Here is a 16,120-nt window from a genome sequence, read left to right as displayed (position 1 = left end):
ACTTAGGTCTCCTACGCAGGCAAACCCGTTCCACTGAGAAAGAAAGCTGTCATGAGGAGGCAAGATAAACAGCTAAGTAAGAAAAATGATGCCATTTCTCTAATTGTACATACTTCTTACGTTTCTTGCGTGGTACAGGAAATAATCAAGACAAACTTTCTTTTGCTGGGGGGGAACTATACTTTTTTTATTTCTCTTAGTTAATTTCCTGAAGTCATTTAGGAATAGCCTATTCCAAGTATATCCTCAAACCGAGGTAGCATAAACCATTTTAATGTCCAAACAATTTATAGGCCAAATGAATATCCTGTGTCACTCTTGTAAATAAAGACAATACATGAAAAAGGAAATAAAGACCAAAAAATAACAAAGGCCACTGCTTCCAGAATCAGGATGTGCTAAAAGCAAAAACCAAAGCCAGGTCTTTTCCACCCTGCTGGAGATGAATTACCAAACTTCTGGAACATGTATGTTTTCCCAGTGCTTGCAGACACACGCCGCTAATTCTTAGAAAAAAGTGCCATCACATTTCTAAGAACTCAAGCAAATTCCTGTAAACCTAACTATTTTAAACAGCAATGTAACATTTTAAAAATCAGATCTTGGATTTCCAGGACAGAAATCTGTAAATAGTAAGAAATGAAAGATTGTATATCTGGAGACAAGTCACATACTTTATAAAAATGACATCTTGTGAATTTACTTTTCTCTGGGAAAAATGTATACAACCCAGAAAGTCTCATTAGACATAAGAAGCTGCGGTGCAAGGAGGGAGGGGAATAACATAAGAACAAGGCAGAAGGCTTCTTCGGTCCCAGACACAATGTCACTATTCTGTGATGTGAGTGTTCATGCCCTTGGCTATTATTACACGAATCAAATGGAGCATTAAAATAAAGAAATGGACCATAACAAAAAGATGGTCTCTTATCAAAACTGGACAGAACTCTATTCTTAGGAGTTAAAAAGAGTTTTTTTTTCGTTTTACCATTTCATTTACAGTATGCTTAGTGGGAAATGCTAAAAATAGGAATGAATACGTGAATAACTTTGGTTTTTATGTTTAACTTATTTCATTCATTCTTAGAAAAGAGAGAACTGTGTAGCTAGCTACACAGTTCTATATCTTATTTGGCTTCGCTTTGTAGTGCATTCAGGCAGAGCAACAGCACTCACTCTTTTCAGTTCCGTCCCTGATGTCAAATTACCCTTGATCACTTACATCTCTATATCCATCCACCGCGTCCCCAAAAATGTCTCCTGCTATGTCTCTACAACCAGCTGGGCAGAATTTGCTAAAAAAAAAGAAAAGAAAAGAAAAAAGAAAAAGAAAGAAAGAATTTATATTTTATTAAATGATACTTAAATTTAAAAGTATACTTAAAACCATTTTCTCTGCTCCATAGAACACTCTGATGACAAACCAGAAACCCAATTTATGAAAATGCAGATTAATCTAAAATGTTACTCTGAAAGCAAGTTTTACACAACAATTTCTATAATAAGTTGTTGCTTTATATAAGGATTTGTTATAAAACCTTTTAAATAATGAGCTTCCCTGATGCATCTTAATTGATCCTAAGATGTGCAAAAAATACTTTTAAGAAAAAAAAGCAACATTTCTTTTTTTTAATTTATTTTTTAATCATTGTTCAAATACAGTTTCCTCCTTTTTACTCCCAATGCAGTCCCCCCTCCCACCCCTCCCCACTTCCCTCCCATTACCACCCTCCCCTTAGTTTATGACCATGTGTCCTTTAAGTTTGTTCCTGTAGCAACATTTCTAAACAATATATATAGAAGGATCTTGTTTTTATAAAAAGATACGTTTAAAACATATAAAGCAACAACTTATGTTTTCTATGAATGAAAAGAAGACAAGGAATTAGATCTCTGAATACTAGCGGGGTTTTGAGAAACTTTCCCTTTCTGTGGTATTTAACTTTGTAATGCCTTGGTTCACTCTACTAGCACAATCCAATGGAAACATAATGAAAACCACATATGTAAATCTAAATGTTCTAGTAACCACATTTTAAAAAGTAGAAAGAGCCTTAGCTGGTGTGGCCCAGTGGATTAAGCACCAGCCCGAGAACCAAAGCGTTGCTGGTTTGATTCCCAGTCAGGGCACACACCTGGGTTGCAGGTAAGGTCAGGTCTCCAGTAGGGGGTGTGCCAGAGGCAACCACAGATTTGATGTTTCTCTCCCTCTCTTTCTCATTCCCTTCCCCTCTGTCTAAAATAAATTTCTTCCTGGCTGATGTGGCTCAGTGGATAGAACCCTTGCTTGAGAACCAAAGGACCACTGGTTCAATTCCCACTCAGGGAACATGCCTGGCTTGTAGGTCCCCAGCAGGGGGTGCACAAGAGGCAACCACATGTTTGATATTTCTCTCCCTCTCATTCCCCCTCCCTTCCCTCTCTAAAAGAATAAATAAATTATTTTAAAAAAGTAGAAACGAAAAACTAATATTAATAATATATTCTATTTAACCCAATATATTCAAATTTTATCATTTCCGCATGTGATGAATAGCAAAAATCATCAGTGAGGTATACTTAGCCTTTTTTTTTTGTACGAAGTCTTAAAAATCTGCTATATATTTTATACTTAGAGCACATCCCAATCTAAACTGGCTGCAGTTCAGGTGCTTGATAACTACACATGGCTAATATTCGACAGTGATGGTCTGCATTAGTTATAAGTTACTTTTGTAACCACAAAATAAAGGTATATGTACTTTTTAGCTTTACTGAAGTATATCTGACAAAATTGTGATATATTTAAAGTATACATCATGATGATTTATGTCAGCCATCTAAATAACACATCCACCATCTCACATATTTTTATTTATAAATACAGGTATTTTAAATATATATGTGAGAACATTTAGGTCAATTCTTTTAGCAAATTTCAATTATACAATACATCAGTATCAGCTCTAGTCATTCTGTTACACTTAGATCCTCAGAGCTCACTCTTCTTGAAGCTGGAAGTTTGTACCCTTTTACTGACCTCTCCCTACCCCCCTACACCCCAGCCCTTAGCAACTATTTTTCCACAAGTTTGACCAAAAAGGGTATATTTTAAAATTAGGATCCCATCTGGTTAACGGTTATTTTTTAAGAAACTGTCCAGAAACCTTTCATTGCATATGGTGTGGTTGAGGGGCCTAGGGCAGGGTGACCCATGCCCTGGTACTACCTAGCTAGTTGTTGACCCCATTAGGTACATAATCCCCCCTAAATTCAGTTTCCTCATCTGGAGTTCCTCCAAGAGTCTACATATCAATAGGCTGTGAATGACAACAATACATCTGTGGAAAACAAGCAAAAAGAAAGTCAAAATGCTATAAATAGAACAATGGCAACTTTGAAGATGAAGGCCCAGTGCTGTTTCTGTGCATGCCGCAGTGCGACAGTGTGTAGTCGGTTTGTTTAAAGAGAATCTACCAGCCCAAACATATTCCAAAATAGCAGTTGCTTTGACTTCATTTCCTCTCAGTTTCCTCCGGCTGACTTAGCAAATTAGATGAGTAACAACATCTAATTACCAAAACTACCCAAATAAATAACTCACAATTCTTTCCCATGGACCTAAAGGAGTTAAGAAATGAAAACAACAGGGAATCCTGCTACAGGTTTACAATTCCTTACCTTAACCCATAGAGCCTGACGTATTTCAGAATTCAGGCTTTTTTTGGTCACATTAATCAGGTATGGCCACCACCTGAGTTGTAAAGCTGTTTTGACTTTGAAGCCTTTCTGCATTTCACAGTTGTGAGTGAGGGACGAGGAACCTGTGTTAGTCATCCTACCTCATCTCCCCTTAAACAATGCAGAACCACCGGGACATAGCTTCAATCCACAATTTTCCACCTTTTCATGTCATGAGACACACAAAGTAATCACTAAAACTCTGCAGCATGCCAAAAAATATATCATATTTTTTGTTGATCTGACAAAGAAATAGGCATGATTTCTATTCATTCACACTGGACAGCTATTGTCGCGCCAGGGCCCCTAACTAAATAGTCAGGCGTTGCCTGTTAAATCGCTGGCTTTGGCGATCTGGAACCATAACCTCACTCTGTTGGCCTCAGTATATTCCTTTTGTTAGGGGGACAGAAAACGATCACTAACGCCCAGAGGCCCTGTCACCACGGGCGGGCGCTGCACAGGTAGGGCTGAAAGACCTGAGGGAATGCTGGCGGATATCTCAACATGGGATGCATGGCAACTTTACAGGCATTAATTATTTAATTACTAGTAATTTTTACTTTTGTTTTTTCTCTAGCAGACTTAATAGTAATTAACACTAGAGTTTATTTTGCATATAAAATAATCTCATTTATTAGAATGTCTGGGATGATTAGGACCATGGATTCCTGAGCCTGACGCTGGATACACTTATTAAGTGTGGAGTCCTGGGTAAGTTACAATACTTAACTGCTTTGTGCCTGTTTTCGAGGTATAAGAGAACCTGCCTTGCAGGCATGTTGGAACACTCACATGAGCTGCTTATGTGCTACATCCAGACACTAAGCACCTGGCACCAAGAGAGCACTCTGAGGAGTTATAGCTGGTGTTAGTGTTGTTGGCAATGATCTCTAGACCAGTGGTTCTCAACTGGGTGTGAATTTTGCCCACGGGGAGATACTTGGCAGTGTCTGGAGACATTCTAGGCCATCACACTGGCACACAGAGGCTAGGAGCCAGGGTTACCACTGAACATCCAACAGCGCACAGAACAGCGCTTCCCAGCAAAGAATCATCCAACCCCAAATACCAATGGTGCCAAGGTTGAGAAATCCTGCTCTAGGCTCTTCTACTTTACAGATGAGGAAATGCACATCAAACAGATTAAGTGATCTTCCCAGTTAAAGCTGGGATGCAAATTTTCATCTGCTGTTCTCAGTAGGTTTCCATTTTGTGGGCAAGACAAAGTCAGCATCCTCTGAAAGTTAAAGAATTAACAGAAGTCACTCCTAAAGGCAGGCCAGGTAAAAAATGCGCTCTGGCATGAGAGTAGGACTCAGGGAGCAGCAAGCTGCAGCTCCAGGGTGAATCCAACCTGCTGCTTGTTTTTGTAAACAAAGTTTCATCAAAACACAGCCCTGCTCATTTGTTTACTGATAGTCTATGGCAGCTTTTGCATTACAGTGGCAATGCCAACTATATGAACAGATGCAAAAGAGACTGCAGTGGTTTGCCAAACCCAGATATTTACTATCTGGCCCCTGACAGAAAAAGTTTGCTGACCTCTGCCACATAAGAGACCATGTCAAACATTCCTTGTGAGTTACAACATGGATAGCATTTTTAAAAAATTAAGTACAAACAATATCTGGTTTGATGTGAAGGAAAACAACATGTTCACAACACGTGGCTGCGGCACCACCAGGACACCGATACTTACCCGTATTCTGTCTTCGAGTAATGGTTAGCTCTTTCCAAACATGTGAGTAAATCTGTCATAAAGACAATTGTAATTAGCGGGCTGAATGGAAGTTAGGATACTCCTGCTGAAAAATTTCTTTTAAAATAAAAAAGACGATTTTTAAAAAGCACTTATTCATTATCTAGCTCTGTACATTTCTCTGTTTGAAAATCAATCAAAACTGAGCATAATGCCCTCAGGATTCAACAGTTCCCTTCAGTTCTCTTTTCCACCCCCAGGGCCGTGTTTTAGGGGCTGTCCAGTGAGCGGCAACAGAAACCATTTCCAATATAAAAAGAAACATGGGTAGTTACTGTCCACTCTGTGCCTACAAAGATCATGTGTCTGACCTCCCTTCACAGAAGGCAAACAGTTTTAAAGCCCAAAGTGGTTCACAGAGAAGGTTCAGGGACATTGTAATTTAACAATTTAGCTAGTAGAGTGACTCAAGAACCACATGTTTACCAAGAGCACGAACAGCCTCTTCACTTTGGTCAGTAAGGACCAAGGACTTAAAATGAGGGTGCTGTTTGGGGATGGAACCAACAGAGATGCTAAGATACCACAGATTTTGATGCATTTATGTCAGCCTAGTATAGTTTTCAAAATATTCCACACTTGCTGCAATAGTTCTTTCTTTCTTTAATCTTTCCAGTAGTTCTTAGGGAGCAACATATGGTGAACACTGGCCAAGCTGGGACCTGTTGGGATTGGTGAGATGTCACTGGCTGAGTGGGAAATGAACAGTGCCCCCCTTCCCAGAGTACTTCTGCCAGGGGGGAGTGAAAACAGAAACTGGGCACCTCTGTGCCCTGGGCCGACAGAGAGTAGACCGCACGGTAATTCCGCTGGGAAACAAGAGGCTTGGACAGAGCCCAGGTGTCCCTTCTCATCAGTGTTCCTGCTTCCCTTTTCTCCTGCTCAGGGGTCAGCTGCATGGTTAGGGGACTCTGTGCTAGTGACTACATCCTGCTCAGACTCACATGGCCCATGCTGGTGCACTGGGGGGTGTGTGTGTGTGGTGGGAACTGGATAAAAAGCTTGTCCTGTGCTAAGAAATGGGTGGATGGAGGACTACAGAGAATAGCCAGACCTTAGAAGGGTCAGGACAGTAGCCCCAAGGATGGTCCACCCGAAGTTACTAGGGAAATGAGATCAACTCTGTTCCACATAGGTCAGCGGCTCAATCGAACGTTCTACAAAACCGTTGCATTCCTCTCTTCCCTCCCATCTTAATTCTGTATCTGAGAGCATTGCTATGTCCAGAGATAGTGATAAGTAGCAAAAGAAATTCTTAGACAAATAAAGGTTTACAGATTTGTATTGATTCTTCTGCTATACCTGGATGGTCACTGCTGGCATAGGTCAGCAAAAAGCCCCGCCCAGAAGTGTGGGATCCACTCACAAAGCGAACAGTTACTTCACTTGAGTTCAGCAAGAGTACTTTGGGAACATTCATACTTCCACAATATGGTCCTATAAACAAAGCACATTTTGGCACATTTCAAAATTTAGCACAAAGAATTGGCACATGACATTTTTTCTCTTTAAGGCCAAATTTACCAGACAATACATACATAAGATTGTAATCATCACTCGACTGGAATTTTGGGTAATACTGAGACTGACAGTGAACCTGATTATATGGACAAGCCAAGGGGGAAAAGTGGCTAACTCTGGATACATAACAGGCTAGAACTAGTTAATTGTGAACTAGCCAAGAGACAGGTTTGGGGTTTTGTAAAAATAAGACCAACAAAGTTCAGACATATTAGGTAGTGGAGAAAATGATCACAAAAGCGACATTCTAGGGGCCTTCTAAATTTGCTTAAAGTACTGTTTCAATGTTTGTGTCCCCTCAACATGCATGCATTGAACTCTCAGTGCCGCCGTGTGATAGTGTCAGGAGGCAGGCCCTCCGGGAGGCACGCAGGGGGCGAGGGTGGAGCCCTCCTGAGATGAGTGCCTTCACAAGGTGGCCCCGGGGAGCTTGCTTGCCCCTCTCCCCTGTGCAGACACAGAGGGAAGGCTATGAACCAGGAAGTGGGCCCCAACCAGCCACTGTACTGATCTGCCAGCACTGCGATCTTGGACTTCCCAGCCTCCAGACTGTGTAAAATAGATGTCTGTTGTTTTTAAGCTATTCAGCCTGTGGTATTTTGTTACTGACCAAAACAGGTAGTAAAGAAAATGTCATCACAAAAAATATACTTTAGGGGCCTCTTGAATTTGCTCAAAGAAACGGACAAATTCCCTTTTTAAAAGGAGGTTCCAGAATCAAAAGAATATTTAATGCATGGTAAACATAGTCTCATGCAGTTTATAGATTTATCTCTCTCTCACAGTAGCTTTTGGTTAATCCATATAACTTATTTTGATTTGTGAAGTAAATTTCATAATAAAGCAGAATAATTTCTAAAACCTTTTGAAATCCTATAGTAGAAATTATGTAATTAAGAGTATTACATATTGTTTCCAGAATAAGTTGCTTAAAAAGCAATAGGGAGCTCAATGACTTTCCAAAGCACAAAATTAGATTTGAAGCTAAACAAAAAAATAAAACACCTTCCTAAGACTACTCAAGTTACAGTTTAGTTTGTAAATTGTTATCTTAAGAGTCATGCATGCAAGACAATAATTTCTCTGAAAATGGGGATTAGCAAGCAGGCTTTGAAGACAGGTATTCTTCATCAACTTTCCCCAAAACAAAATAGTACGGGAAGAGTCAACAACAACAATAACAGTATCAGCTTAAGGAGGGAGGAAGGAAAGAAAAGACTACCCTAACTCAGCCTGAAGGCAACAGAACACTAGCTAAGACGAACTTAGAGACCAACCTGCTGAAAGATTCAGGTGAGCACCGTGAACTTAACTAAGCATTCCTCTCCTGATACGAGACAGAATTTCTCTTCTGTTCCGTCTTGGTCTCACATCCTGAGATGTGAAAGAGCGAGAGAGAAATGCTGTGTGTTTACCTTCATGCCCCAAATCACTGTTGTTCCCTAAGTTTAAATTTCAGCAAAATATGAATAAAAAAGATGACTTCCCTCTACAGAGACACTCATCATGTATAATTACTTACATGAGTTAATACTTGGAAATTACTTAGAAGATGACCTAGCACATAATGAGAGCTATGTAAGTACTTGTGAAATAAGTAAGTGAATACACTAAAACAAACAAACAAACAAAACTGTCTGTTTTCCTTTGAGACTGTGTCCTGTGCGGTTAGGAAGTTCTCTATAACTTTATTTCCAGCAGCTCATACAGTATCTGGCATGTGGTGGACTTTCCAATACTCTTTGAATCGAAATGAAGTTAAATGTTCTTCCATTTGCAACAGTCTGTTCTTAAAAATCAAATCTGATGATAAAGATACATAAAATATTTCATTCTGCCATTTTAAAATATGAAGAAGTCTGGAGGAGAAGTGTGGAAAAGCAAGAGAGGAAATCATTGGTGTAATAGATACATGGATTTTTATGAACAGTAATAGCACTCACAAGCAGGGTAGGTAGGCAATTTATACTAAATCCATTTTTGTATAATAAAGTAGAATGATAAGTATTTTTGCCAAATTAAAGTGAGTCAGATTACTGCACTTAACTTTTGCAGCTTATTCTGTTTGTATACCTATGTTTGAAATTTCTTTGTTTTTTGCACAGATAAGTGAAGATACTTGTTTTACAAAGCTAAGAATAAAAATGAAATAATTAGTAAATTGTTGCTATTAATAAATCAAAATATTTTTTAACCACACGTGTCTTTTCCTAGAGGAAATAAAAACATATGTACTCCTTTCCAAATGGTGATGACACTAATTTCTCCTTTAATTTCTATGGAATCCCAATAAGTTCTAATAAAAAAAACAATGAGGTAAACAAGTCTAAATTGATCATCACTGAGGACTTGTTTGGATTTTTATTTTTTGTAGTTAAAATCTACTTGACATATAACATTGTGTGGAATTAAGGTGTAAAAGATACTCATTAAACATTTATATTTTTTAATATGATCATCATTGTAAGAATGATTCGCACCTCAACCGTGTTACATGATTATCATTTCGAGTGACTGGAATAATTAAGTTCTAGTCTCTTAGGAAGCTTCCTGGTTACAACACAACATTGTTTTCTACACTCCCTATACTGTGCATTACATCCCCATGCGAGGGCTCATTTACTACTTGTAGCAAGTTTGTGTCCTAAACTACATCTGTCCTACCCCCCAACCCCTCCTCCCCTGGGGACCACTATTTTATACTGCTTTTTATCAGCGTGGCTTTTTTAGATCCACATATGTGATATCATACAGCACTTGACTTTCTCTGTCTGATCTCACTTAGTATAATAGGCTCAAGGTTCATCCACGTTCTTGCGAATGGCAGGATGTCCTTTCTTATGGCTAAGTAATCAGATAATTTTTCACAGTTTTGTCATCATTGAAAGGAAAGGTGGCAACATAGTGTATATTTTACACAAACAGGTAAGTGTGTACGCCATACTAAATTGTGGTACAATGCAAATAATTTTCTAGGCCAAAAAACACATATAGTAAAACTCTATAATTCGGTTGCATCCTCCCAAATTCATGACAGGCATGCAAATATTTCTGGAAGGAGTTAAAAGAAAGAAAATGGAAGCACACACATTCTTCTAATCACCCTCGCCCCCGGGGCATGAATCCCTGTCACATTCTTGTCAATATGCTGCCAAAATGCTACTGCATTCTGGAGGGGTGGGATATGTGTACCCTCTCTGTGTAAATGCCACCAGTAACACCCGCTCCGACGGACAGGCTCAGCACAGTACCACCATCACAGCGGCAGGAGGCAGTTTCAGTCCAGGGTGGGGACAGAAGTCAAGGAATGGCTGCTCTATTGTCTGTGGCAAAACCAAAACCAAAACAAAACAAAATCCCAATCACGGCCTATCTGAAAGTCTGATAGACAAAGATTCCTTTTCATAGACTAGAAGTCAATAATTGCATGCCTGGAGTTAAAAGGGAAAAAGATGAAAATAGAAAAATCTGAGTGTCAGTGAGAGGGAAAAGTAATTCATGGGAACCCCCTGAAGGACCCTATCAGTCTGTCCTAAGCAATGCTCTCAGTTTTCAGCCAGACTCCTTGGGGATGACCTTTTCTTATGAAAGCCTTTCTACACCCACTCTTGCCCAAATGATATAGTTCTCTGTTAGTCCTCTCCATCCTGACTTTTAGAAAAGGGTTTATACCTGCACTTAAACATTCCCAAAGACAGTATCATTAGAAACCCAAATGACAACTTGGTGACTTCTAACTTTGACCACGGTTCTAGTCTCCATCCTGGGCGGTGTTCCTGGGTTGGTAAACCTGCCTCAGTTCACAGTCAGGCTGACCCCCAGCCCTTCTTGAGTGGGTCTTAAGAACTTCAGCAGACCTAAAAGTACGACTCACAGTTCTGCTTCACTACTGCTGGCGCTATGTTATATAGAACTTGGACTTGCAGTCTAAGTCCCACGGTCCCAAATTCCCTCAGACTGGGGCATAGCAGAAAGGCACTTCATCAAGTAGGCACAAAAATCAGGAGAAACAAATACTTCGACCTTTTGTGGAATGTAATTGTAGGCCCGGATTGTGGGAAGAGCTATCAATGATTCCAAACGGAACAGCACTGTGGCATCTGGCACCTGACTTGAGGCCAAGGCCTAACAGACAATGGCCTGATTTCTTGGACAAAAGGAATAAAGGGCCAGGAGCCACAGCTCTGAATACAGTGGGCCGGTTCTTCTCAACACATCCCTTGTTTGGACCCACTGTTCCATGTGCAGCGGAGAGGGGAAGCCCTTTATTTTTCCATGTGTGAATAAAAGGAAACTGTCCACCAAGGAAGAATGACCTTCTGCTTGGAGGTAAGCCCCAAGCCCTCTTGCTTCTCTGGCAATTGAAAAATCCAGGCAGCAATTTCTAGTACTGCTCAGTTCTCCATGGATTGTCTGCCTAAGTCTCTACCAGGAGGGTCCAAAATTTTGGCATCTCTACACCACACTGGAAGAAGAGTTGTCTTGGGCCACACATTAAATACATTGCAACACGTAATCACAAAAAAGTCTCATCATGTTTTAAGTAAATTTACGATTTTGTGTTGGGCCACATTCATAGGTGCATCCTGGGCCACATGTGGCCGGCAGGCCACAGGTTGGACACCCCTGGACATTGCAGGAAGTAACAGCTTGGTTAATAAATGTTCCAAGTCACTTTAGGTGTGTCTATGCTTTTGAGCTTGAAGTTGATGAAACTAAGTCACCGGTACTGCTTCATCTGTGAAAAGGATGTGTTTCAAAAATGGATGCATACTGTTAGAAAGAGAGAGAGCCTCCCCCTCCATAACCACTCTCTCAGTGGCGGAAAACCCGGAGACCAAATAAAAACCTAACTCCTGAGAGGTTTGTCATAAATCAAACAGCAAAAAATCCCCCTAAAAACCTTCATTAAACATATGAACAGCTTCCAACACATTTAATTTCTTATGACAAATAGAACATGCCCATGAGCCTAAATGTCGATCCCAGGGAGGGCCACGGCAGAGCCAGCCACGTGGCACACGATCAGCTGCCAGGCAAGTGGTACCCAGCACGGCCCAGATCTGTTTTCGGAGGCGTGCTCATGAAACAGTCTCCAGAAATGCTGAAGCTGCAAATGCCATCTTCCACCTTGTTTTCACTGCAGTCAAGTGGCAAAGCTTGTCCTTGCTGGCTAATTGCAGTAGTGTCATTGTACAAAATTACTGAACTTTCAGGGCCATTTTCTTTGAAAAGGAAGGAAATTAACATAAAAAAGGGGATATTCCTGGACTGTGCCATTAAAACCATAGTCACGTAAGAATGTAAGTGGTATCCCTGGAGAGTTTTGGTCTCCGGTTCCCAGACAAAAATCAATGACAGATGATGAATGAACCAGGCGGGTTCCTAGACAAAGGTGTGGCTTTCCTTGGGGCTAAGGCACGTTGAGCCAGCGCCTTAACACTGGAGCTCACAACCCACCTAGGCCATTACTTCTCTCTCAACAAAAGAGGGTAATTACTGAAACTAAATCACAGTGCAGTCTCTGGGGCAGCATCTGGGGAAAAGAAGGAGGAGGAGGCTGATACCTTTTCCTCCTCAAGGCTTATGATTATGTTAATAAGATGTCTAGTGTGGAATATTCTGGCTGATACAAAGGTTTCTATAAGTTAAAAATTCTTCTGAATTCTATCTTGGCACAAAAGGCAAAACAAAACAAAACAAACAGAGTAGTCCTGCTCAAGGATTTCCACCACAGTAGCCCCCAGTGGAGAGAAAAATGCAATTCTAGAGGGTCTGAGGCCCAAAACAACTTTCCATAAAAGTTGGCAATTTCTTCAAAGGTTTTTGTTTCCTCTTTAAAAGTCACAAGAATTTTGCATTCTCTTTTGTATGACTAGGAGACTTGTAAACTAGAAGCTGCCAATCTTGTGTTTTTCTCTATCTGGAATTTTAAAAAAATCAACAGACAAGGCATAATGGTTGGATCTCATTACATATACAGCTATATATGATTCTACAATACTGTCATAGAAATCTTGTTGCAATTGTGAGGCAAAACACTTAGTATTATTTCCTACTTTTCCCATTTCTCTTGTTCCTAGTGTAATATAAATATTAACAGTTGACTTGATATGGCTGTACTTCTAAGTGTATGAACAATGGTTAAAAAATATTGCCGGTGGACGCGGAAGTACAGGAAATGTAAGAGAACAATTCGGGAACTTCCTGGTTTTCCTATAGTACAAATCATTTAGTAGAAGACAATTATTGAATAATTTCACTAACCACAATTAGTTTCACTGGCCATGATGCCTCCTTAAGCATTTTGATTAAGTATTTTTAAAGCTTAAATTTATACTGATACTTTGCATGGGAGTGATTTCTCAGAAATCCATTTTATCTCTAGTATACTCCCATGGGAAGGCTCTCAGAAGTTTCGACTTCCTTCATTAAATAACAGCCAAGTAGTACAGCCCACATCACATACACAAGCCCCTGGTCGGATGGCTTTAGTCATACCAAATCTGGAAGGCACAGTGCTTAAGAGCGGGTCTCTGAAGTCAAATGCCCAAACTTGAATTCCAGATCTGGTTAAGAGATCATAAGCATGTTACTTGACCTTTTAAGCTTCAATTTCCTTACATGTGGAGGTCACAGACAGGCCCTCTCTCAGAGGGCTATTGGATGGATAAATGAGTCAGTAACTCTAAGTACTGAACCCAGCATAAAGTAGTATATAGTTGGATGCTCAATTGCAGGCACCTTCTATATATTATTTTATAATCTTTTCTATATAATAATTAGAGTCCTAAAATTTTATATAAATCAAGTCTTTCTTTCAATAAAGTCAGGATATTTATAGATAGAGGAATCTTACTATAAATCTCTCTACAGTGTGAATGAAATAACTTATCTTTTGTAAAAAATCCAGATTTTTAAATATGTCTGCCAAAATCAAGTGACATGTGATCTGGTTTATTCAGAGTTAATTGATCATCTTTAATTACAAGATATGCTAAGCAATAGGGGATGGTAAAAAGAGTCCTTGCCCAAGGAACCCCTTATCTGATAGAGAAGCTAAAAATAATGATCTCAGCCTGAGATTGGTGCACTACCAAAGCCTCAGAAAAACAACATGAGTCACAAAGAGGCAGTGACTAGAGCTGACGGACATCAGAGAAAGTTCTAGGTTGGGTAGCATTGGACCTGGCTTGCCTTTACTGTGTGTGTGTGTGTGTGTGTTCATATGCGTCTGTTAGAAGGGGCAGAAAAGCAGGGAAAGGAAGAAAGAGAGGGACACATGGAGGTACATCACCAAGTGCCCCGGGGCATGAAACTATGTGACCTGTTCAGGAACAGGTGCAGAGATGAGGAGACTCAGAGATGAAGCAGAGGTGCGGGTGGTGAAGAGAATGAGCAAGTTCACTTCCTGCTGTACTAGCTAGTACAGCAGGCTAACAAAGTTTCTGCAGACAGTAGGGTACAATAATTTTAAAATAAGGAAAGAAATTATGACAACAATATTTAACAAGATCACCTCAGATGGCATGGAGGGAATGGGCACTGGCAACATAGCGGGTAAAGTCAGGAGGCATTTAAAGTAAGGGATAAATGCAAAGACGGATTGGCAGTGGCAGTGAAAATTTTTTAAAAAGCCAGGCTGAATATACCATAGGCTTAGAGATTGTGTGTTCCTCATCTCATGAGGCTGAAAGGAGAAAATCTCTACCTGGAGCTAGTTTCAGCTTATGGCACCCCTCCCACAGGCTTGGAATGGTTTGGGCAAACTCAGGCCACTAGGGATGCACCAGGAGGAGTGGGGGAGGATTTGCTGCTGCAGCTCAGCCTTGGCTTGCTGGAGTGAGACTGCTCAGAGTACTGAGAGGGGACCAAGGTGCTCTCTGCTCTTAGATACCTGAGATAAAGACAACTCAGGAGGTGGGTAGGAAGAGGAGGAGGGAGAGGAGAGGAGGGGAGGACTGATGGTGATGGTGGACACATACTGCATGCTTATTATGTGTTGGGCAGGCATCATTCTTTTAAGACCTAGATTACCTATCTAGCTATCTATTGTCTATGCTCAAATCACTAACATGTGGTATATACTATTATTTTGCTCATCTTGAAGATGAAGAAATGGAGATACAGAAAGATTTAAGTGATTTGCTTGGGTTCAAGAATTTGAAAATAAGCGCTAAGGCAGGAAATTGAAGACAGGCAGTTTAATTCCAGAGTCTACACATTTAAGAACAAGTAAAAAAAAAAATCTAGGCTGAAACACAACTGTTAATCTCAATCCATTCTGAAGGCCAGCCTGGTTTCATTGGTTCACAGGTGACCTGGGTGGGGAAGTCTAGAAGACTCCATCAGAACAAGGTTTTTCGAGACCCTGAGAAACCACGTACCTGATTCCCACCAAGGCTCCTCCAGCAGGTTTTCCGGGGACCTGGGAACAACCCTAAACTCCACCCACCAGGGGAAGAGCAACTTCCAGGTGAAAACTGGGATCCAAGATCTTTTGAAATATCAGGAAAACAGAAATGACATTTCCTCTGGAGTCCCAGGTAGCAGTGCTGGCAGAAATAAAGCCCTGATACATTTAAATCTCTCCATCCTTGTGGTCAGCAAGACTGGAATTGGTACCTAACCTGAGGACTAGTAAAGGTGACAGTGTCACTAAAAAGTTCAGAAAAATGATCTTCAGTATGAATTCATAGACTTTCCTATTCAGTGTCATAAAACTTATTTTTTTCATATTTTAAATGCAGTGTATTGGAATGATATAGTGCTTGAATTAGCACCTATTCCCCCTCAAGTTAAAGATATTTTAATGTTTTATATAACTCAGCTGAATCTCAGCACCAAAGAAGCCATCTGAATTGCATGATACATTTTAAATTTAAAGAAATGTTATTTAAATAAATCCCTTGTTTAAATCTTCAAATTCCAGGCTTCAAAGGTAATCTGTTCCACCCTGGAAGAGCACTGGCTACCTGAGTCAAGTACCTGTGGTCTCACGTGTCCAAAACTAAGATGAGCTTTTTTTCCAAAACAGTCCTCTGAAAACAAGAAGTCACCTAATATCTGAGTCCTTTCAAAGTTTCCTATTACACCGACCTCTCGTAACACCAGAGA

At 40.2% G+C, this 16,120-nt stretch overlaps 1 protein-coding gene across 4 annotated transcripts in view; it reads right to left on the bottom strand.

Annotated features, from left to right (window-relative positions):
* Positions 1–16,120, bottom strand: part of DCBLD1 (discoidin, CUB and LCCL domain containing 1) — a 63,619-nt gene that overhangs the window by 22,785 nt on the left and 24,714 nt on the right. For all 4 annotated transcript variants that reach the window (XM_028510835.2, XM_036024619.1, XM_036024618.1 and 1 more), the window contains exons 3-5: positions 6,785–6,919; positions 5,423–5,474; positions 1,223–1,295 (exon numbers count right to left, since the gene is read on the bottom strand). In XM_028510835.2, the coding sequence (XP_028366636.2) occupies positions 1,223–1,295; positions 5,423–5,474; positions 6,785–6,919 (260 nt within the window). The remainder of the gene's footprint in view (positions 1–1,222; positions 1,296–5,422; positions 5,475–6,784; positions 6,920–16,120) is intronic.

The sequence above is a fragment of the Phyllostomus discolor genome, chromosome 4, assembly GCF_004126475.2.
Source record: "Phyllostomus discolor isolate MPI-MPIP mPhyDis1 chromosome 4, mPhyDis1.pri.v3, whole genome shotgun sequence".
Taxonomy (NCBI): domain Eukaryota; kingdom Metazoa; phylum Chordata; class Mammalia; order Chiroptera; family Phyllostomidae; genus Phyllostomus; species Phyllostomus discolor.
Note: the sequence above shows the minus strand (reverse complement) of the source record. Positions and strands in the feature narration are given on the sequence as shown.